Below are 24,143 nucleotides of genomic sequence, written 5' to 3'. Positions count from 1 at the left end.
CAGGATCTTCTACTGGGGTGGAACATATTACTAAAAATTCTTCATATTCTCAAAGCCTCAGCTGCCACCTCTGTAAATGGGTACAAGAAGAATGTCTATTGATAGGGTTCTTGTGAGAATCAGATAAGGCAATACACACAAAGACATTGATGCAGTAACAAGCAGGGAAGGTCATCATGAGTGGTGAGAACAAGCTTCCAGAGTCATTAACACAGAACAGAAGTTATAACATCTTCTAATTCCTACTTTATCATGACCAACATGGTTTTTACTCACCCTTTTTTTAAGTTACAAATGTAATATAAGTTGTTCGGTCAGTGTCAGTACCGAAATGATATTTTTAATATGTATACCACTTTTAAACATCCTTAGTAATTCCTGAATAAATCACTGTGGCTCTCAGACCCAGTAGCATCCACTTGTATTTCAGACAGCTTCATTGTACAAAACCTAATGTGTGCAGTGTGCATGGTCTGGGGGGTGGACATGCTTGAAGCTCTGACTCGGGTGGGGCAAGGGCAATATATGCAACCTAAACATTTGTACCCCTGTAATATGCTGAAAAAAAAATTAAGAAAAATAAACAAACTTAATTAGATATGTGGTGGAAAGGAAGACAAGCTCAATATTAATTGAATAATTACATAATTCTTAATCTCTCCACTTCCTTTATCCAGGGTTTTCTAAGAGCAATACCATTTTAGAATTAAAATATTCATTAGCTATAAACAACCCCTTTCGTTTTTTTAGTGAAAGGGATATTTTAATTTAGTGTTAAAACTTTGAAAATGGAGACTATAGTGTCCTCATAGTTTATGATCACAGACTTATGATTTTTAATGCGTTTACAAGGTAATCGTCCAAAAGGGACTATGTTGTTCCAGATTGAATATTGGAACAGAAAAATGACACAAATTGACAAATTAGTGCAATGTGAATAAAATATGATATTTAGTTAGTAGTAATATGTCAACGTTCATTTAATAGTCTTGACAAACACACATGGTAATGTAAGATGGTAATAGTAAGGGAAACTACCTGAGTAGTACACAAGAACTCTCCAAGGTACCTTAGCAACTTTTCTGTTAATCTACAATTACTCCCAAGAAAAAGTTAATTAAAAACGAAAGAGATTCTTCAATTTGTCCTAGTAAAATGCTAGCAATCCCAGCTTCATCAAGCACCAGCCATGTGTCATTGAACAAACCACCATGCCTCAGCCTCCTCTACCGTAAAATAGATGGTCACACTTGTTCAAGCAGCCTGACCTATGAAAGTAAATCATACAGTTATTATTAACTTGTTTTGCAAAGTTGAAATCAAATATTGATATTGGTAATATTTTTAAACAGCATTTCCATACAGACATAAAGTGGTTTGGAAAATTGAATCAGTCATAAGAGTATAATATGTTTTTTACATCATGCTACTTTTCAATTATACCCATTCTAAAATTGCAATGAAACTGCTTTATCCATGTAATTCTTTTGAAAAAAATATTAGTAAGTAATTTCAGAATCATCAACATGTTTGTGTTTTTTATACAAGTAACCCCAGCTCTAAAAATTTATTCTGAAGGTGAAATGAGATGAGGAAGTTTTATAATGAAAGATTGTGCCATGTCATTTATAATAGTGAAACTTGAGAAACAAGTTTCAGTGACAGGAAGAAGTTTATCCAAATGAGGATATTACAAATTGATATCACATGGGGCTTAGAGAAAATAAAGTGGGCATATTTAAAATCAGAAGACTCCACTCTCTAATGAGAGTCATGATTTCTTACCCTTAATGTCCTTCCCTGTGCCATTTGTTAGGGTATCATTGTGGAAATAGTAAATGCTGTATTCTTTTTTTTTTTTTATTTCAGAGTATTACAGGGATACAAATGTTTTGGTTACAGGACGCTTGCACTTGAACGTTTATAGCGGCACAATTCACAATCTCGAAGATGTGGAAAAAACCCAAATGCCCACCAATACATGAGTAGATTAATAAAATGTGGTATATGTATATATACCATGCAGTACTCTCCAGCCATAACAAAAAAAAATAGTGCACTAATACTTTTTTACTAACCTGGATGGAACTGGAGACCACTCTGCTGTATTCTATATCAATAACTCTGTAAGTTGCAGCACTCGAATTTACCATGTTACAACAGCGTTGTTTAAATAGCCTCAGAAAATTCTGCTTTTTAATCTAAAACATCAAGATGGGGAGGCCATCAGAGAATAAATGATAAATGAAAATATTTTAGAAAGAATAAATAAAATGCTATTGGGGAGCAAGGACAAAAATATGCACTTGTTGCATTTCTAAGTTATTTAGATTTAACTTGAAATGAAAGGCTGAAGATAGGTCTAATGAAATTAATAATTAGAAGTTCCTGCCCCCCTCCCCCATTAAGCAAATAGGAATTTGCATTCTAACAGCTGCTGTTTATTGGACACCTTATGTATCAAATGCTGTTCTATGGACTCCACATATGTTATTTTATTTGTTTTCACATCGTTTCAGCTTGGTAATGTCATTATCCTCCTTAAGTATGAGCAGTCTAGGAGCCAGAAAGTTTATGTAACTAGCCCAAGTGTGCACAGTTCTTAAATGATAGGCTCATGGATTGCATTATACTTTATAGCCAGACTACAACACCCACACTTTGAAGCACTACATCACAATTTGAAATCCTTTCTGAAAATGCAAAAATGTGAATTATAAATCTCACCATTTATCAGTTCGTTGAAAATTCTGGTGGTGGTCATCTCCCATTCTCCTTGGAGAAAAACCATTAATGGGCTGGCCAAAATGTGAAGGTTGTTTCCAACCCTTCCTTGTAAATATGAGACAGGAAGACCATCGCTGGTGGAAGAGGTAGAGAATGTACCCCGCTGCTTACCAAGTGCCATCTTCTACATGGTTTCAGGAAAAACAAATAAACAAAAGTTTCATCCACGGTTTCCCATTGTAATTTAAAGACGTTTCCCTGAGAGGTCATGAGCCTGTAGAATTGCTTCTCAGCTTTCCCCAGGGTTTGGAAATTGCTCATCAGTATGATTTTGCAAACACAATTTTATGTGGATTCACTTGCTGAAGTGTTTGGAAAACTTTTATGTCTCTGATGAATTAGAGGGTTTTTTTCTTTTTTTTCCTCCTTAGGTTCTCCTGGGTTTCTTTTTGAAGATGCTTTCATTTTCCTTCATGTTCAGGACTAGGACACTGTGTACACTGTGATGGAATATGCACTGTCTCTGCAGAATTCAGGCAATTGTACTTACTAAATACAAGAGCTGAGTTCTAGGATAAGACAGCATGAATCCATAAGGACAAGGTACGTTGTTTGGGGACTAGGGTAGCAATGAGTGCTTATTAAAGGGTAACATTTTATGTATAAGTATGCAAAGATTGATAGGTTAACCAAAACTTCATTTTTTCCTCTCAGAAACTGACCTTGAGATTCTAAGACTTTAAAACTAAAAGCACTATTTTTAGAGATTAAAGGACTTTTTCCTCTATTTATTTTATTTGAAAAGAAGATATGTCATGTCTGTTTAAGAAAAAATGTGGCATTGAGACTGAAACCTCAAGGACAACTTTAATTTACCTTGTCAGACCCAGGAACCACACCAAACAATTCTGTTGTTGTATACAGTCTTCAAGTATTTTATCCTACCTATCTATATGTCTATTTACATTCCACGGAAAAACACAAAATTGAAGTGAGTTAAGGCCCAGAAACGCTATCATTTCAATTGTCTGTGGAATTTAGACAAAAGTGTTAGTTTGTTTTAATTGAAATGTTATATGTGTGTCCTGACACAGAAGAATCACCTTATATGGACCACAGTCCTAGTCAGGGTGCTATTTTGTAAATATCACTCAGCAACAAGACTTCTGAATTCATTCTGGGACCCTGGTTCTCACTTCAAGCCACAGTTAGCATCTTCTACTTCATTCTATGTCTTTCTTGGTTTATTATTTGTTTTTGTTAAAAGATACCTGCAGTGGAATGTTTATAGCAGCACAACTGACAATGGCAAAGATGTTACAATAACACAAATGCCCATGAATACATGAGTGGATTAATAAAATGTGATATAGGTATACCATGGAGTACTATTCAGCCATAAAAAATGAGGAAGTAATACTTCTTGGATTAACTTGGATGGAACTGGAGTCTATTCTTCTAAGTGAAGTATCACAAGAATGGAAAAAACAAACAGCACATGTACTCACCATTAAATTGGAACTAATTGATGAACATTTTTGTGCACATATGGAAATAACATTCAGAAACAAAGCAGGAGGGAGGAAGGGGGAGGGGATGGGTAAATTCACACCTAATCTGTACAATGCACACTATCTGTGGCATAGGCACACTTATAACTTTGACTCAAACAGTACAAAGGCAATTTATGTAACCAAAACTTTTGTACCCCTATAATACTCTAAAGTACAAAAAGAAAAAAATAAAAGAAATGCAAAAAAAGACAAAGTAAGGCAGATAATATAAGAAATACTTTTTTTGTATCATTATGAAAAAATAGGCTGAATTATTTTTAATGTTTAAATCATAAAAGAGAAAGAGACAGAGAGAGCCACTGCCAAGGAGAAGAAACAAGAGGTAGGGGCATAGTAATTTGCACTTCCAGAATTTATCCAATATTCTACTCATCCTACTGATTAAAATTCCATTTTCATCAATTATTAAATTACAAAATTCATACTAAGTTTTCAAAAATAGATGCCTAAGTTTCTGGGCAGGTTCTTCTGTTCATTAGAATTCTTTATTACTCAGTCTTACAAAAATTTTTTACAAACCGGAGCCTTAAGAAATCTAATATCCGCTGGATCTAGTCTTCCATCTCCATGCTTCTCACATTTTCTAATTACCAAAGGCTGTTATTCAACACAGGCCCACATCCATGTAAATATTAGAATTGGCTTATCAATTTATGTGAAAAATGTTTTGTCATTGAGGAGGAAGGGATGGGTGGGTATTAATTCATCACAAAATTATTATCTCTAAAATTAAGACTTTTCCTGGGCTGTGCAGAGTCAGCTTAACATTTTTTACTGTGGCTTTGTTTATATAATCTGTTTGATGTAAAAAAAATAAATAATTTGACTAAAGAGTAATGAGTCAGTGTCAGATGTAGTGATTTACTGACAGAGATGTAGAACTGTGAGCAGAAATGAAGCACTTAGGTATTTGTATGGTGTCCAATCAGAGCACATGGAGATTCTTCTGGTGTCCGGGCATCTGTCTTTGTATTCAGGTCCAGGAACTGTCCCATCTTGTTCTTTGAGATCCTGCTTATGTTGAAATAATGACTCTGCAATTCCTTAGTACTATTTACTTAATTACTCATAATGCTTTATTTTTTATTGGGCTTCCCGTGAATACTGGTTTCCAGTGACTCTCACAAAGATACTCTCTTAATAATGATCACAGACACAAATCTGATGAACAGAGTATACATGAAAATGTGAGTAATTCTTTTGTTGTTCATGTCAAATCTCTCTTCCACACACCACTTGAAGGGAGGATAGATGAAAGACCAGACTGAAGATAAAGAAAAAGTGGTTCGACTCATGCAAGGCACATCCCTCATCACAGATGGCTTAAGACCAACACAGGAGCACAAAGTGTTACCATATCCAATGGAATCAAGAGAGAACACCAGTTAGTATCAAATATTGGAGCAGGGGATACTGAGATAAAAGTAGGGAGAGTAGGTGAGAGGCAACTAAAATAATCTAGATGAAAGACAATGGCAGTTTGGAACTAGATGACAGCTCTAGAGTGACTAGAAGGGGCTGAATTTGGGATATACATGAAGGGTGAGTTAGTAGGATTTCCTTATAGACTGGGTGTCGGGTATGACATACAGAGATCAAATGTGTCATCAGCTGAGCTAGCAAGTGTTATGAGTAGAGTAGGTTTGGAAATGGGCGTACATATTTAGACTTGTTCAGATGGAGAAACTTATTAGTCATTCAGGTGGCAGTGCCATGAAAGAAGTTGGATTTCCAGGTCTTAACCTCAAAAAAGAAGTGTGGGCTGGAGTTATTAATTTGAGAATCTTGGTCATGTTAGGAGAGTATGTCCACGAAAACTGGGTTAAACGTTGCTACTGGATTTCGTAAAATGAGAAACAAGCAATGATTATTGGATTTAATAAAACAGGGGCCATTGGTGTCCTAGACAGTAATATACTAGTTTAATAACATGTCTGAGAATGTGTGGTGTGTAAGGAATTTCCCTATCTATAATAAGGGAGACGGAATGAGCACATATGAAACAATGCATGTGATATAAGTTCCAGAATGGGAAAATATCAGTATGATCTATAGATTTCAAAGAATATGAAATGAGCTAGATCTTGACATGAGAGAGAATTTAGAAAATTCTACATTTATAAATTTGCTACTTATAAAATGAGCAAAAAGAGCAACAGCATTAGCAAGGTATGAAGACAGGAAAGTAAGGTGTACAAAGTTGAAAACTATGGACTTTGACATCACAAAAACTTTTTATTTTAGATCTCCCTCTTAAGGTATAATTTACATAATATACAATGCAACGTTTTTAAATGTATGGTAGGTGAGTTTTGACAAATGTATACACTCATGTAAGTACTAGCACAATGGTGGGTATTTATCAATATTATTTATCTATTCAAACATCCACACTTTATCTTTGTTTATGATCTCTTTCTTTGTTTTTACATTCTGATTCTTCTTCTGTGACTTTTGATTTTTTGCTAGTTGACTTCATTACATGGTTCCTTCTGAGGACTATGGGGGAGAATCTGTTCCATTCCTCTCTCCTGCTTCTGACAATTTGCAGGCAATCTTTGAAATTCTTTAGCTTGTAGATGAATCACCCAATCTCTCTGCCTCCCTCTTCACGTGACATTCTCCGTGTGTGCATGTTTTTCTCCTTTCCATTTTTATAAGGACACAGATGTGTTGAATTACCATTCACCCTAATAGCCTCATCTGAACTTGATCATCTGAAAATTTTCTTTTATTTTCAAATAGGTCACATTCACAGGTACTGGGGGTTAGGATTTCAACATCTTTTGGAGGGATGCAATTCAATCCATAACAATCCTACACAGCCACTAAAACTGGGGGAAAAGTATTGCCTGATTCAGGCTCTCCAAATTTGCTGCAAAAGCTCTCTTGGTGTCTCTTCCCCTACCCCACCTCTAGCAGGGACCTTCCACTGGTGCAAAGCCCAGACTCTCCACCTCCAGCCCGGGCCAAGAATCAAGACATGCTCCCAGGGTAAATGTGGCCACAAAATTCAACTCACTGCATTGAAGATCTTGTCTCTCTAGTCTTACCCTTTCAGCTTTGGTTTTCTCAGTAGGTCTCCAGTACCTCATACAGGTGATTCCTATATTGTATCCGGCATTTCTAGTTGTTCACAGCAAGAGTATTTTTGGCCATGAGTTATTGCACTGTGTTGAGGAGAAGAAGCCCATTTATGTATTTTTGTTATCATTCATTCATTAATTCAACACATATACATTGACCACTTACTATATGCCAGACACTATTTTAGGCACTGGGGATTTAACAGTAAAGTTGTTTTTTTTAATCATCTGACATTAAGATCACACAGTAAAGTTTTTAAGAAAGAGAAAATCCTTACCCTGATATAAATTATTTTCTAATGTATAAAAAATAAATAAAATAAAGAAATAAACTATATGAAATTCTAGGTAATGATAAGTATTAAGTAGAAAAATTAAACAGAAATGTAGGAATAGGAGTCACAAAATGTTAGTGGGTGGGATTTACTATATAGTGAGGTAGTAAGAAAATGCATTATTGAGAAGATACATTGGAATAATCAACCAAAAGAAGTGAGGGAGTAAGACATGCACATACCTGGAGGAAGAATAATTGAGACACAGAGAATTATTTTTCATACTTTCTTAGGCAAGAGTATGTCTGAGGTCATGTAAAAAGTTGACAGTAACAATGGTTTGCATGTCACAATAGCATTAAAGAATTGTTAGAGTTCAGCACTGTTAGAGGGAAGCTGGAAATAATGGATATTGTTTGAAAATTAATGAGTATGAGATGAGATTACAGAAAGTTTTAAAATGATGGCAATGACAAGGTCTATAGTATGACCATGGGAGTGAACAGCTGAGACAGATTAAAGGATGAGATTCCTAGAAGGAAATTGGCCAATTGGTCAATTTAGGAGCCAGTATATTGGAAGGTTCAGCTATGTGGATATTGAAATCTCCAAGAAGTATGGCAGAACCACTTTGAGTGACAGTGAACCAGAAGCTGGCATCTTTAAAGTACGAGAGGAAATGACCCTAGAAGCAGTGAATGATTCTTATAAGGAAAAGTGGAGTCTGGCATGGTCAGATTGAGATTAGAAACTAGGAATAATCATGAACTGAAGCAGGGGTATGAGCTGGAAGTAGCAGTGAGAAGCAACCAGAACGACGTCTCATCTGTAGGCCTTCAGCATGAGAACTACAGGAGAAGAAACATGCCTCACTTAAGCAGAAACATGGAGAGGAGAAAGACGAAAGCAATAAAAGAAAGAAAATGTTCACATAAGAAATTGGAATGGTAGAGGATTCTGCTTATTGTTGACCTGAGATCCAGAGGATCTAATGAAAGGAGATTTGGGGTCTGGGGGGTGGGGAATGAGGTTTATGATGAATACAGGAAACTTATAGTGCTACAGGGATTCAAAACATAAACATTCTCTTAAAAAACTGGCATTCCCTAGTTGGAGAAAAATTCATACAGTATCTTCAAATTCAAAGAACTCACAAATCTTCTGGACTTGCTATGGAATGTTTTGGAAGAGCATCATCCACTATATTGTTATCTGTGAATATAGAATTCTTTTACTGCTACTTAGAATAGTACTTGGCAATAATATGTTGTCAATAAATGTCAGATTGAATTTATTTTGAGTGAAAAATTTTTCTATGGATACTCCTGATGTCGGGTGTCTGGGACAGGGCTGATAATTGTCCACTAAAACCCATTCTCCCCTCCTGTGTGGTAAGAAAAGGGTACTTGTCATGACCAACCAAGTACAGCCTACTTTACTCAGCCCCCTATGCATCCAGGTGTAGCTCTGTCATAAATTATTCTATATTGAACATAAACAGAAGGGATATGTGTAACACACAGGAGAAAATCTAAAATGTTGCCTTCTGTATTCTCCAAGTTTATTTGCCCTGTAAACTGAAAATAAAATCTTAAGATCATGGACCCCACTTAACTTATTAGAATGAATTTTATCATACCCAGGTAAAATCAACAAAGAAAATAAAATGGAAAGCTAAAGCAATATGTGTTGTTGGGAGAATTTTGCAAAATTCTGTTCATGAACCTAGTTGGAATGAAAAAGGCTAGCTACATGTCTTTCAGTATTTTTATTTTCATATGCTAACTATTATATTTTCTTTTTTCCTTGCATATTAATACCAGAGACCACAATTAGAAGTTGGGAGATCAAATAATTAAAAACTGTTTGAATGTCAGTGTTTCATGGATCAGGCACGAATCTCTGTTGTTCACAACAATCTGCCAGAATAATGTTTTATTTTGTAGTATGTCAAGTCTTCAATTCACAGATTTATAAATTGCTTGAGCCAATGATACCAGATCATCAATCTCTAGCTTGTTCTTAGGGATAAAGGAACTACTTAACAGTAAGAACCTCTTCGTGAAGAGAAAAAGACATTAAGAAGCTGCCCATTCTACGATGACAGACAGATGATGGACAAGCCAGGGAAGCAAGCAGGAAAAGCTCCCAGCATGTCCAAGCCCTTGTTGCACACTTGGTCTATTGCAGTGAACACATTTATTCAGACAATATTTTAGGTCCTAATCTTAATCCTTCATGGACTTCCCCATGTGTGATCACTGAAATCTTACCTGTACTCTGCGATATCTATTCTGAGAAAAAAAACAAATACCATACACTCATCTCCTTTGGGCCTATCTTGGAAGATTAAGGAAAGAAAAATATCACTTAGTGCTTTCGTCTATAATTTATACATATGTATAATATAATGGTCAATTAATAGGCATTTTATTACTGTTGATGAGATAGGAGGAATTGAAAGCTTTTATTGCAAATAATTTTATTACAGAAGCCACTTGGAAACCTAAGACTCATGAACTTTAGCTACAAGAATGACTTATAAGCTGTGTCTACATTTGAATGAGCTCTTCATTGATAATTATTCAAATACAATTATTTTCATTGGGTAGACAAAGTCAAGAAAATTCCAATCATCAAATAAAATGAAAAGTAATCCTCTTTTGAAATCTGCTTTTTGTTCTCTGGTGCCTCTGGCTTCTATTCCTCTGTATAGGGGAAGTCAGCTCACCACATCTACACCTTTGGCACCAGTTTTCTAGTAACCTGGTCTCTCAAGTGTTCCCTTAGATTGTGCTTGAATAAGAGATAACCATTGCTAACTCCCTTGTGGAATCTATTCGTTCTTCCTCTCCTGTAGCTGGTTGGTAGAGTGTGGTTACCGGACCCAAGAGGAACACATCTGTAATCATGACTACGCCAATCACGTTTTGTTTCTCAAGAAATTCACCAAGTGTCTCAAATTCTATAGCGGTTGTTAGTGGACCCACATTAAATGACGGAGTCATGTGAAACAGAAACACCTATAGCTGACATTCTGTGAATGCTCTGGTCTGCGATCTGCCTCAGTTTGGTCTGTTTTTTTCCTGAGAGACACTAATATCAGTGTTCTAAACATAGCCTTCTTTTCAATTGGCATAGTTTGGATAAATTTTTGTCCTTAATTTCTGAGATATTGTTGACTTCCTTCCAAAAAGATTTTTCAATGCATGAAGTGAATGACAAGCAGTCTGATGAGGTAATTCCTCTTGTCATTCTTTTTCTAGTGTTAGACTCTAAGTCAACATAAAATTCAACTCATTTTAATTTACATATGTGATACAGGGATGCCAACTCAGAGTTGATGAGCATCAGAGGGTGAAAACATCATTTTCTGCCCCCCATTAATGCTTTCATTATAACATTATGTTACCTCTTTCTGTACAGGTATATCCCTTAAATTTTTTGTCCAAGAATATTTTTTGACTTTTTTATCCTTAACTTTGACTTTATAAAAAAAGTTTAATATTTTATTTTCCATCAGAAACCACCACCAATCTCTTCCATACTTTCCTCATGGCATTTTTTACCTCCTTATTCCTGAAAGTATAAATCAGAGGATTGAACAAGGGTGTCAGGATGGCATAAACTACTGCCACCATTTTGTCAGAGGAGAAAGTAGATGGAGGTCGTGAGTATGTATAAATGCACGGGACAAAGAACAAAACCACAACAGCAATGTGAGATCCACAGGTAGACAGAGCTTTTCTCCGCCCTTCGGAACTATGAGTTCTCAGAGAGAACAAGATGACACCATAGGAGACAAGCAACCAGGAGAATATTATGATGCAGAAAAATCCACTGTTGGCCACCACAAAAAAGCCAAAGATGTGAGTGTCGGTGCACGCAAGTTCCAGTAATGGAAACAAGTCACAGAAGAAGTGATCAATGACATTGGGACCACAGAAGGACAAGTGGAACATAAAGAGCATTTGTATTGTGGAATGCAAGAAGCCCGCTGTCCAGGCTACCCCCATCAGAATGCCACAGAACCTGTGGTTCATGATGGAAGAGTAATGCAAAGGCTTGCAAATGGCCACATACCGATCATAGGCCATGGCTGTGAGGACAATCAACTCTACCCCACTAAATAAGTGTTCACCAAAAACCTGTATCATGCAGCCTTCAAAGGAAATGGTTTTCCTCTCATAGAGGAAGTCCACGATCATCTTCGGGACAAAGACAGAGGCATAGCATTCATCTAGGAAGGCCAGGAAAGTCAAGAAAAAGTACATGGGGGACCCCAGTAGAGCAGGGCTGCTGAGAATGGTTACTACAATTAGCGTGTTGCCCCCGACTATTGCAAAGTAGAGAAAAAAAAATACAACAAATAATATTTTCTGAACATTTGGATTCTGTGAAATCCCCAGGAAGACGAACTCAGTTACAAAGCTTTGGTTTTGCATGATTTCGGCAACCTTGATCAGCATGTAGCATCTGCAGTTATGACAAAGAAAAATTTGCTTCAGTTCAATTTGTAGTATTATAGTCATCAATAAGTTGATGAATCCATATACGAAATTATCTTAAGTGATCCTGTTGTCACTTAGAACATAAAATTAGAAATTATTGAAGATACTAGTGAAAGATCAGACAGAATTGGGTTGGAGACAAATTATTGAATGCCTTAAAAGAGGCCAAGTTTCAATATTGGGGAAGGAAAGCATCCATATGTGGTAGAGAAGAGAAATAGTTTTCATCTCAAGTGCCAGCTTTGATCATTTACTGGTGGCTTCCTGGAGTGAATTGTTGAGAAGCATTCTGAAGCAACCTCCAAGTTATGAGGAAAGGTGGACTGTAATTTATTAGTTATGCCTGCCATTGGCATGGAATGGGAGAGGATGTGATCAGCATGACATCCTAACCTGAAGACTGCCATATCTACAAATAGAAGAAGAAATAGCATGCAGTTTAAAAGCCTCTTGAAAATCATAGCTACTCCTCACATATGTCTTTGAAAGTCTGAACTGTACTGGGCCTTTAGATGAATTTAGTCATTCTTTATAAAAGAATGATCGGTGGAAAATTCCTAGCTGTAAACTTAATACATAAATAGTATTCACTAAATATTGAGTTTATTTTTAACCTGTCATTTTAAAATGAGAAGTTTATAAAAATAATAATGCCAATACCAGAATGTTGCCATGGTGACTAGGTGAAGTAAGGTGGGATTCAGGACAGTCTGTGATAGTCTTGCTGTCCCTGTTTGATTGGTGGGAAACTCATGCCTAAAGAGGCTAAGTTCAAGCTATTTTTGATCCAGGACTATTATTCACCAATAAAAGATTTATTCCGTGCCTGTCTTATTCCCTTCCCTGGAAACCTGGGAACTATGTTCTCCTCTAATTTCAGAATTTCAGATCCTTTGTCTCCCCTCAATGTCACTCTATAAATTTACCTAAATCTCTCAAACTTTATACTCTTACTATTCCTGGAATTTGAAAAACAAAAGTTTCTCTGGTCTACCCGTATGCCTGGACCTTCTTTTTTTCCATTGTCTTAGTGATTTAGCTCATTTTAAGGAAGAGCCAAAGCCATGACAACTGGCCCAAAAGTAATTTAAATTTTCCTGAACAATGCCAAGGCGGGAACCTAATGCTATTTGTGAAATCAAATGTGCTCAGGGAAAATAAAGTGGACATATTTAAAATCAGAAGACTCCACTCTGTGACGAGAGTCATGATTTCTTACCCTTAATGTCCTTGTTTGTTAAGGTGTCATTGTGGAAAGAGTAAATGCTGTATTTCTTTTTTTTTTTTTTTAATTTCAGAGTATTATAGGGACACAAACATTTTTGTTACAAGACACTTGCACTTGAATGTTTATAGCAGCACAATTCACAATCATAAAGATGTGGAAACACCCCAAATGCCCATCAATACAAGACTGGATTAATAAAATGGGACATATGTATACTATGGATTACTACTTAGCCATAAAAAATGGTGAACTAATATTTCTTGTACTAACCTGAATGGAACTGGACACCACTCTGCTGTATTTTATATCAATAACTCTGTTAATGGCAGCACTTGAACTTACCATGTTACATCATTGTTCTTTAAACAGCTTCAGAAAATTCTGCTTTTTAATCTAAAACATCAGGATGGGGAGAGTATCGGAGGATAAATGAGAATATTTTGGAAAGAATAAGTAAAATGCTATTGGAGAGCAAGGACAAAAAAATATACACTTGTTGCATTTCTAAGTTATTCAGATTTAACTTGAATATGCAAGGCTGAAGATAGGTCTAATTTCATTAGACATGAAGTAATGAGGTGCTCCCACTCTCCTCCCCCAATAAGCAAACAGCAATTTGCATCCTAACAGCTGCTGTTTATTGGACACTTGTTATGTGTCAAGTGATGTTCTATGGACTCCACATGTATTATTCATTTGTTTGTGCATACGTTCGGCTTGGTAATATTACAATCTTCATTAAGTGTGAGGAGTCTGAGAGCCAGAAAGGTTGTGTAACTAGCCCAAGTGTACACAGTTCTTAAGCGATAGGCTCATGCATTGCATTAAACTTTATTAGCTGACCACAACACCCACACTTTGAAGCACTGCATCAGAATTTGAAAACCTCTCTGAAAATGCAAAATGGGAATTATAAATCTCACCATTTATCAGTTCGTTGAAAGTTCTGGAGATAGTAATCTCCCATTCTCTGTGGAGAAAAGTCCATTCAGGGGCTGGCCAAAACGTGAAGGTTGTTTTCAACGCTTTCTTCTACATCTAAGAGAGACAGGAAGAGCATCTCTGGCAAACAAGGTAGAGAATGTCCCCTACCGCTTACTAATTCCATCTTCTATGTAGTTTAAGAAAAAACAAATAAGCAAAACTTTCCTCCTTGTTTTCCAATTGCAATTTAAAGACATTTCTCTGAGAGGTCATGAGTCTGTAGAATTGCTTCTCAGCTTCCCCCAGGGTTTGGAAATTTCCCATGGGTGTGATTTTCCAAACACAATTTTATGTGGCTTAACTTGCTCAAGTGTTTACAAGACTTTTATGTCTCTGACCAATTAGAGGTGTGGGGTTTTTTTGTTTGTTTGTTTGTTTGTTTGTTTTCTTTTTTTTTAACTTCTCCTGGGTTTCTATTTGAAGATGCTTTCATTTTCCTTCATGTTCAGGAATAGGACACTGTGTACACTGTGGTGGAATATGTAGTGTCTCTGCAGAATTAGGGCAAACTCCCTGTGTACTTGCTAAATAAAAGAGCTGAGTTCGGGCATAAGACAGCATCAATCCATAAAGACAACAGGTATTGTTTTGGGACCATGGTAGCAATGAGTGCTTATTAAAGAATGACACTTTTTGCATAAGTAAGCAAAGATTCATAGGTTAATCACAAGTTTATTTTTCCTCTCAGAAACTGATCTTCAGATTTCAAGACTTTGAAACTAAAAGCACAATTTCTAGAGATTAAAGAAATTTTTTGTCTTTTTATTTTATTTGAAAAGAAGATAGATCATGTCCTTACTCTGAAAAAAAATGTAGTATTGAGACTGATATTTGAGGGACAACTTGAACTTAACTTCAGGAACCACACCAATTTGTTTTACTTTACACAGCGTTTAAATATTTTATTCTACCTATTTATATGTCTATTCACACCCCACAGAACAATGCAAAATGGAGTGACTCAAAGCCCAGAAGCACCATCAATTCAATTGTCTGTAGAATTAAGAGAAAAGTGTTCTTTTCTTTTAATTGAAATGTTATATGTGTGTCCTGACACAGAAGAAGCACCTGATAGGAACCACAGTCCTAGTCAGGGTGATATTTTATAAATATCGCTCAGCAACAAGACTTCACCAATCCCTTCTGGAACCTGCTTCTCACTCCAAGCCACAGTTAGCATCTCCCACTTCATTCCACGCCCTTCTTTGTTCCATCTTCTATTATTTGTTTCTGTTAGAGGAACAGAGTGGAATAACATAAAAATAAGATTGTAAAGATGAAGTAGGGCAGATAATATAAGAAATATTATTCTTGCACAGTTATTTAAAAAATAGGCTAAATTATTTTTAAAGTTTAAATCAGAAAAGAAAAGACAGAGACAGAAGGAGCCATAGCCGAGGCTAAGAAACAGCACGTGGGGGGATAGTAATTTGCCCTTCCAGAATTTATCCAATACTCTACTCATCACACTGATTTAAAATTCTGTCTTCATCATTTATTACATAACAAAATTTATACTAAGCTTTCAAAGATAGATGGCTCAATTTCTGGGCAAGTTCCCTGTCCCTTGGAATTCTTTATTATTCAGGCTTTACCAAATTTTTTATAAACTAGAGCCTTAAGAAATGTTCTGATGTCCTGTGGATCTAGTCTTCCATCTCTATGCTTCTCACATTCCCTAATTACCAGAGGCTGGTATTCAACACAGGCACACATCCATGTACATTTTAGAACTGGCTTATCAATTTATGTGAAATTGGCTATGGTAACACTTTTGTGCTCCTGTGTTGGTCTTAAGCCATCTATGATGAGAGACATGACTTGCATGAGTCGAACCACTTTCTTTATCCTCAGTCTCATCTTTCATCTATCCTCCCTCCTGGTGGTGGTACGTGGAAGAGAGATTTGATATGAACAAGAAAAGAATTATTCACATTTTCCTGTATACTTTGTTCATCAGATTTGTGTCTGTGATCATTATATTAAGAAAGTATCTTTGAGAGTCATTGGAAGCCAGTAGTCGCAGGAAGCCCAATGGAAGCGAGAGAGAACATCAACTGGAGGGGCCAGTCAGCACTGCAGAGCAACGGCCTTTGAAAGCCCTCAAAAGAAATAAGAACAGCCACCCCGGAGAATGGCCTGACCATGGCATAGAGCCTGCAGAGGGCTAGGGTGACCTCCCTGGGTGCCAACAGAAAGACACATGGTAAAAGATGCCTGCCACCACTCTTACCACCTGCAGGGCTGTCGATGCTGGCATAGAAGTCAAAGCATGGACAGGGAAAAGCTGATGAAGGCACACACATGGAGAATGTCCAGGTCCATCTATAGCCCAGAACCTTGAATCTGTCCTGTGTCACCCCTAATCATCATATCAACACAGTTCTAGTAACCAATGTAGTGCATTCCTATGAAAGAAATAATGAACTAGCCTGTGGAAGACATTTGCTTGCCAGGCTGCACTCAGAGAGTGCACAGAGAGTGCACAGAGCCTGAGATAACTTCATCGGTACAGCAGCCAGAGCTTCTGGGGATGTCTGGTTGACCCAGGGGTGGGACAGAATGTCAAAGAGCACCCCAAAGGGAAAAAACAGGGATGAGAACCATGCAGTAGGGTCTGGGCTGGGATGTCACATCTAAAGGCACTGCCCAGCCCCAGATATGGAAAGAGAACTTAAATTTTAACAAAGATATTCCAAAGTTTGGACTTGAGGACAGCAGTCCCACTTGCCCAAGTCTAAGAGCAGTACTATCTAAAATATTATTTCTTCTCATCTATGAACATACCCTGAGTTAGTCCTGCAGATGATTGGGGAAAGTGTTCCAGAGAGAATAGACTGTGTAAAGGCCCTACAGCAGGAGCGTGCCTGCCCAGTAGAGGAACAGAAAGACACCAGAGTGAGTGGAGGAGTCATAGGGATCAGTTGTAAGAGAGGAGTTCAGAGAGATAATGGGACAGCCAGATTATAGCCGTCAGATATTTAATAATCTTAATAGTTTTAGCTTTTCCCTGAAAGAACATGGAGAACTGCTGCAGAGTTTTGAGTAGAGGTGTGAAATGATGTGACTTGTGAGTTTAAAAGAAAACTCTGAGTGCTGTGTTAAGCATCAAATATTGGAGCAGGAGATGCCGAGATAGATGTAGGGAGAGTAGGTAAGAGGCAATTGCAGTAATCCAGGTAAAAGATGTTGGCAGCTTGGAACTAGGTGACAGCTCTAAAAGTGACTAGAAGTGGATGAATTGGGGATATACGGGAAGGTTGAGTCAGCAGGATTTCTGATAGACTGGATATGGGGTATGAGATACAGAAAGCAAATGTGTCATCAGCTGAGATAGAAAGTGTTGTGAGTAGAGTAGGCTTGGAACTGGGGGCAGAACCGAGAGTACATCTTTACACTTGTTTGGTTTAAGAAACCTATTAGTCGTTCAGGTGGCACTGCCGTGGAAGAAGTTGGATTTCCAGGTCTTAACCTCAAAAAAGTAGTCTGGGCTGGAGAATCTTGGTCATGTTAGGAGAGTATGTCGTTGAAAACTGGGTTAAATGTTGCTACTGGATTTCATAAGATGAGAAATGAGCAAAGAGTATTGAATTTAATGACATGGGGTCATTCGTGAGAAGGACATTTTCAGAAAGTATTAGATATTGAACATGACTAAAAGGGACTTAAAAAGAATGGAAGGACAGAAATGGAAGGACAAGCATCATAGAGATGTTTTGAGTTTTGCTACAAAGGAGGGAGAATGAAATGGGGTCATAGTTGATAAAGGAAGTAGGTCAATTGAAAAAAAATTTTAAAGTAAAAAGAGATTTAAAAAACTACTTTGCTGATATAAATGATCCAGTGGAGAGAAAAATGAAGAAAGAAGAAACATAGAAGAGATTCTTAGATCAAAGCCCTTACGTAAGCAACAAGGAAATGACTTTAGTCCTGTGTGCAAGTAAAGTGGTTTCACTGGCTTTGTTTTGGGGCACAGATGATTCAGGTAGGAAGGCAGCATATAAGTAAACAATGATGGTGGATTGATATGGCATATATATTCGTAAGGGTCTTTGGGAGTTCTCTTCAATGGCTTAAATTTTCTTAGTGAAATGGGAAGGAAGTACACCTTATGATTCCCATTAAGTTTGATATTTGAAGTAGCTTTCTAGGCAAATACCCCTCTTCAAATTAAACTTTCCTCTATTTCTACTTTGTATCATGAGTACTACTAAAGGTTTCAAATTCTACTATCTAGATAGTCATATGATTTACAAACTATTCTTAGTACCAGCAAGTGCCTATAAAAAAATTAAGGCCAAGATATGTTTCAGAAGTCAGAGTATTAAAAACAAGTGAGGCATTGAGCTGGTAAGTAATGTGTTTAATTAGTAAAGCTATTTAATGTGCATTCATTTTGTGTAGAACATAGAAGAGAAGAAATTTTTGGAATCTGACTGGAAATAATTTCAGCATGAATGGTCAGAACAGCTCTTGTCTATGTAATAGAAAATGCAGATTCTGGGCCTAATTTTGACTCTGAAAAAATTATCAAACAGATTACAAATATTTCAGGGTAGGGATATAATTGTAACCCTTTCATTTCTTTGGTTTTGTAATTGAACTGAAAAAATGGTCATCATAACATTCTTACATAGATACAAGTTATACTATTAATAGTATGTTCTTCTTTGACGAAGCAAGGTGAGAAATTGTAAAATGAATCTGGATATTTAATTCTAAAATATTGTAAGCAGGCAGCAAATATCATGTTCTACTTTTGACATAGCAAAAGTTAAGTGGAAGCTATGTGCAAAGATTTTTGATGCTAAGTTTCTGAAGTCATTTGTAAGTCCATGAAGGACGTGATTTTTAATTATTATTCTAAGAGAGTCATTTTGATGTCGATGCTTTTTATGAACTAAAGATTAAAAAGTAATAGCATTCTCTGATCAGAGCCCTGGGTACCTTTCATATCTCACCTTGTGCCGTGTTCTCCCTTGTCCACTGTGCCCTGATTATTGGATCTTCTTTATCTGAGACTCATGATTGCCTTAGGGTTTCTGCACAATCTTTTCTCTATTGCCTAGAACATTGTTCCCACTGATATGCTTAAGGATGTTTCTGTCTCATCGTTCAGATCTCAGTTTAGAAGTTCCTCTCAGAACAGCCCCTGTGTCCACCTAACCAAAGTTACCAGCCATGCACACAACACTCCATTAAAATTTTCTGAATATCAGTTATCACTCTATGATTTTATTTATTTTCATTTCTATATGTTGTTTTTCTCCTACACGAAAATTTAAGCACAAAGACATAAAGAACACATCTTGTCTTGTTCATCACTGTATATTTAGCTCCTAGAAATGTACCTGAAACTTTGTACAAACTCAGAAAATGTTCTTCAATGAATGCATGAACCCCATAGTTATTGAACATGGTTGGTGATTATTAAATCTACATACATATTACACATACATGTTTTTATTTAAAAATAAAATTCTTGATTTAAATGTTATGTTTTGTCAGAATACTGTAACTGATCCTGTAATTATTGTTCTCATGTATATAAGATGTATTTTTTCTAATAAGAAAACAGAATACTAAATCATGATATGACCTTAAGCTTCCCATGTACCTCATCAAGGGAATTTAAAAAAGAATTAGTGTCTTCTGGTGGCAGCTTTTCCATAGCAGAATCTGGGAGAAATAAACATCCTTTGGATTTGGAAATCCAAATCTCAAAGGTCATAGCAAAATCATTCTTTCATAGTTAATAAGACAGTTGCTCTGGTCCCATAAACAATGTATAATTTCAAGACATAGACACTTTTTTAAATTTTTTTAGAAGATGGGGTCTCACTACATTGTCCAGGCTGGTCTCAAGTGCCTGAGCACAAAAGGATCTATCCTTTCACCTCAGACTCAGCCTCCCCGAGCAGCTAAGACTACAGGTGCTTGCCACAGCCCCCGCTCCAAAACAGACACGTGATTCTAAAATAGCTTGACTCAGATACTCGTAAATCTTATTTTGCTTTTCTAAAGAATAACAAGAGGTAGTGGAGAATTTGGGTAAAGTGGTGTCCCCCATATTAAATACCACACTATTAAGCTGTGATTGTCTTTGCTTCTAAAAAAGACACTTGGCATCATGAAAAATGGGGGGATTCTAACTCCTAAAGCACATATATGTATTTATCCTTCCTTCTCCTTTCTTTATATTTATTTGCAAATATTTTTAAAACCCTAAGTCTATTTTTTACTTATATTCATCTAATAATATTTATTAAGCACATACTATGTGACAGGGAGTGTTCTAATCACTGATTTTATTGCATGAATGAATAAACATAATCATTGCCTTGACAAGGATTATCTTTTGGGGAAAACAGAAGATAAAAGTCAAAAAAAAAAATTTAAAGTAATCTGTGATCATAAATATTAAGCATATAACCAGGGCATAGAACTAGAGAATAACTACAGGGAATGACTAGAGAAAGTCACCAGGGAAGACTTCTCTGAGGAGGTGGGAGTTCATCTGACAATGGAAACAATGACAGAGAGTCAGCCAGGCAAAGCCCCCGGGAAAGATCATTACAGCAGGAAAAAGGAAAAAAAAGCCCCGAACTGGGAAAGACTCAGATTGTTCGAAAGACAGGGGGTTTTTTTAAAGAAGAGTTGTGCCTAGAGCCTTGTGAGAAAGTGGATCAAGTACAGAATGCACTGATGTGGAGGACCGGAGGTGCAGGCAGTACCCCAATTAGGCAGGACACTGGGGTATCTTGACCTGTTGTGTGAGCTCCAAAGATGCCTCTGGCTCCTGTGTGACCAGTGGCTTGGAGTGAATGGAGAGGGTAAGACACTACTGGCCTTGTAGGAAAAATTTGTTCTCAGCATGTAAGCTGGTGACCACCCACGGTCCACTGTTTCATCCACAGTTTCCTTATGGCATTTCTCACCTCTACATTTCTCAGTGTGTAGATCAAGGGATTTAACCTGAGTTCAATGATGCTCAAGGACACAGCCATTGCTTTGTCTATGGAGTAAGTGACCACAGGCCTCATGTACAAGAAAATACATGGCACAAAGAACAAGACAACCACTGTGAGGTGGGAGCCAGGGTGAAGAAGGAAGGCTTTGTGCCGCCCTTCAGAGCTGAGAGATTTCAGGGAGCAGAGGATGATCATCTAGGAGGAAATTAGGATAAGGAAGATGGCCACACACGTCACCTCAATCCTTAGTTGAGGAAGACTAAGAGACCCAAGGTGTGGGTGTCAGGCAGGCAAGTCTCGGCAATGGAAACAAATCACACATACAGTGATCAATAACATTGGGGCCACAGAAGGGTATTTGATACATGAAAAGAAGCTATCACATGGATTAAATCCCCTAACTGAAGTGAACATGTCTGATAGATAATAAAATGTTCATTTGATATAAATACGTGTATCACGCTCATGGAACAATAGCTTTTGAAACTTACCATAAGCCTTTATGTTCAGAGTAAATAAAAGAATGTTTAGCCTCGTTGCTTCAAATAGCTGCTCAAGTCTTGGTGAGGAAAACAAGCAAAATCAAACAAAAGCTTTCTTTCTGTTCAAGAAAAACTGTTAACCATGAGGATATTTAAGGAAATAAGAAGAACTTAAGAGTAATTTCAAAATTTCTAGCCTATTTTTTGTGTCAAGAAAAAAATTCAGAGATAGGTTATGGATTGTTCCTCTCTTCCTTTTGTGAGTATTTCTCTTTTTGCTTTTGGTGACTCATGGTACAAGGAAAAGGAAGGAAAGGAAGGAAGCAAGGAAGGAAGGAAGGTAGGAAGGAAAGGGGGGAGGAAGGGAGGAAGGAAGGAAGGAAGAAAGAAAGGGGGAAGAAAGGGAGGAAGTCAGCAGTGATTCTTTTACTCCCCACCTGTCCAACCTCCATGTATCCATCTAAGGATTTCTAGTCTCTTTTTTGCTTTATCACAGGCCAAGGAAAAATTTTAAAACTTCTGAGGTCAAGATTCTGTACAAGAGCCCATGTCATCCAAGGAACATTTGTATGAAGAATTTAGTAAAGTAGCAGTGAGACTCTGGAGAAGAATATGCTCTAGAATCATCAAACCAGGGATTTCTAGTTGTTCTTTTCATTGCATATTCAGAATCTATGCACATGAACCTTGAAGCCTTAGTAAGGCATGTCAAAAGCTATCAAAAGCACCTAGCAAAAGCCTAGCCATTATTAAGTGCTCAATAAATGTTAAGTTTTGTGGGGTGTTGTGTGCTTGTTTATTTGGCTTTTGTCAATGATCTGTAAAATTTGTTGATTCTCTTGCACGGTTTACCACAGACATAATCCTCCTTACTTATATATATCATCACTTTCTTGGCATTATGCGCAGGCTAAGTGACTCTCCTCTTCAACAAACTCTTCATGGCATTTTTCACCTCTGTGTTTCTCACTGTGTAAATTATAGGATTTAACATGGGAGTGAGGATTGCAAAGAACACAGTCACCAACTTGTCCACAGAGTAGGTGGCCACAGGACGCATGTAGGTGAATATGCAAGGCACAAAAAAGAGTACAACAACAGTAAAGTGGGAGCCACATGTGGAGAGGGCTTTGCGCCGTCCTTCAGAGCCGTGGGATTTCAGCGAGCTCAGGATGACTATGTAGGAGATGAGGAGCATGGAAAAGATGAGCAAGCACATGGCTCCACTGTTGGCTGCCACCACCATCCCGAGTCTGTAGGTGTCTCTGCAGGCAAGTTTCAACAAGGGGAAGAGATCACACATGAAGTGGTCAATGACATTGGGACCACAGAAGGGCAAGTTGACCATGAAAAGAATCTGCACGGTGGCGTGCAGGATCCCTCCGATCCACGCTACCACCACCAGGAGGTGGCAGAGCCCCTGTCGCATGATGGCCGTGTAGTGCAGGGGCTTGCAGATGGCCACGTAGCGGTCGTAGGCCATGACAATGAGGAGGATGATCTCTGATCCCCCCAGCAAGTGCTCCACAAAGAGCTGAGTCAGACAACCACCCAAGGAAATGCTTCTCCTCTGGAAAAGCAGGTCGATGATCATTTTTGGGGTGGTGACAGAGGTGTAAGAGGCATCTATGAAGGACAAGTAAGTGAGAAAGACGTACATGGGAGCCGAAAGTGTGGGGCTGAGAGAGATTGTGATGACAATGATCAGATTAGCCAGCACAGTAAATAGGAAAATGAATAAAAAGACAATAAAGAGTATTTTCTGCAAGTATGGATTCTGTGTGAGTCCCAAGAGAATAAATTCAGTGACATTGTTGGGAGCCATGAGGTGATTCCTTCAGAAAGAAACACTTTCCAGAGGCCTGAATTACCTACAAGAGATAAAGAAAGATAGCTATATAAATAATCCTGGAAGGATTACAATCTGAATTTCATAGTACATAGGAAGGTAGCCCCTGTTATCATAAAGCATGTCTTTGGCATCTCTCGGTCCAGAAATAGCTTCAATTATTCCTTTTCACTTTCTCCATGACACTTTCCATCTCTTCAGATACCTAGTATCTGTCACCTATGAAACATCTACAGGGCAACAGTTAATGTGTCATTTACTGAAGACATTCTGGCTTTATTCATGAGATCTGGATTCTCCTCATTCCGATTCCATGTGACTTTGCTAACTTGTTCCAGTGTCATATGCTTCTGAGCCTTCCTCTGTATCTGTGAGTTTATAAATTGTAACCATGAGATTTATTTTGCAACCTGTAAAGTGGTGCACACAGGTAAGAGTTACTCCCTCTTCCTGGAA

At 37.4% G+C, this 24,143-nt stretch overlaps 2 protein-coding genes across 2 annotated transcripts; both read right to left on the bottom strand.

Moving 5' to 3' along the window:
- Positions 1-11,171: 11,171 nt before the first annotated feature.
- On the bottom strand, positions 11,172-12,107 carry LOC138384407 (olfactory receptor 4C15-like). Its single transcript, XM_069469913.1, has one exon. It carries the CDS (start codon positions 12,105-12,107, stop codon positions 11,172-11,174), a length of 936 nt encoding a protein of 311 aa, XP_069326014.1.
- Positions 12,108-22,748: 10,641 nt separating this feature from the next.
- Positions 22,749-23,663, bottom strand: LOC138384927 (olfactory receptor 4C3D-like). The gene has a single exon (XM_069470573.1). It carries the CDS (start codon positions 23,661-23,663, stop codon positions 22,749-22,751), a length of 915 nt encoding a protein of 304 aa, XP_069326674.1.
- Positions 23,664-24,143: the final 480 nt, after the last annotated feature.

The sequence above is a fragment of the Eulemur rufifrons genome, chromosome 6, assembly GCF_041146395.1.
Source record: "Eulemur rufifrons isolate Redbay chromosome 6, OSU_ERuf_1, whole genome shotgun sequence".
Lineage (NCBI taxonomy): Eukaryota > Metazoa > Chordata > Mammalia > Primates > Lemuridae > Eulemur > Eulemur rufifrons.
This window is presented reverse-complemented; position numbering and strand designations above follow the sequence as displayed.

What these genes read in the sequence shown, in the direction of transcription:
- LOC138384407 (XM_069469913.1), bottom strand. Translation starts at nt 12,107, where the DNA reads ATGCAAAACCAAAGCTTTGTAACTGAGTTCGTCTTCCTGGGGATTTCA.
- LOC138384927 (XM_069470573.1), bottom strand. Translation starts at nt 23,663, where the DNA reads ATGGCTCCCAACAATGTCACTGAATTTATTCTCTTGGGACTCACACAG.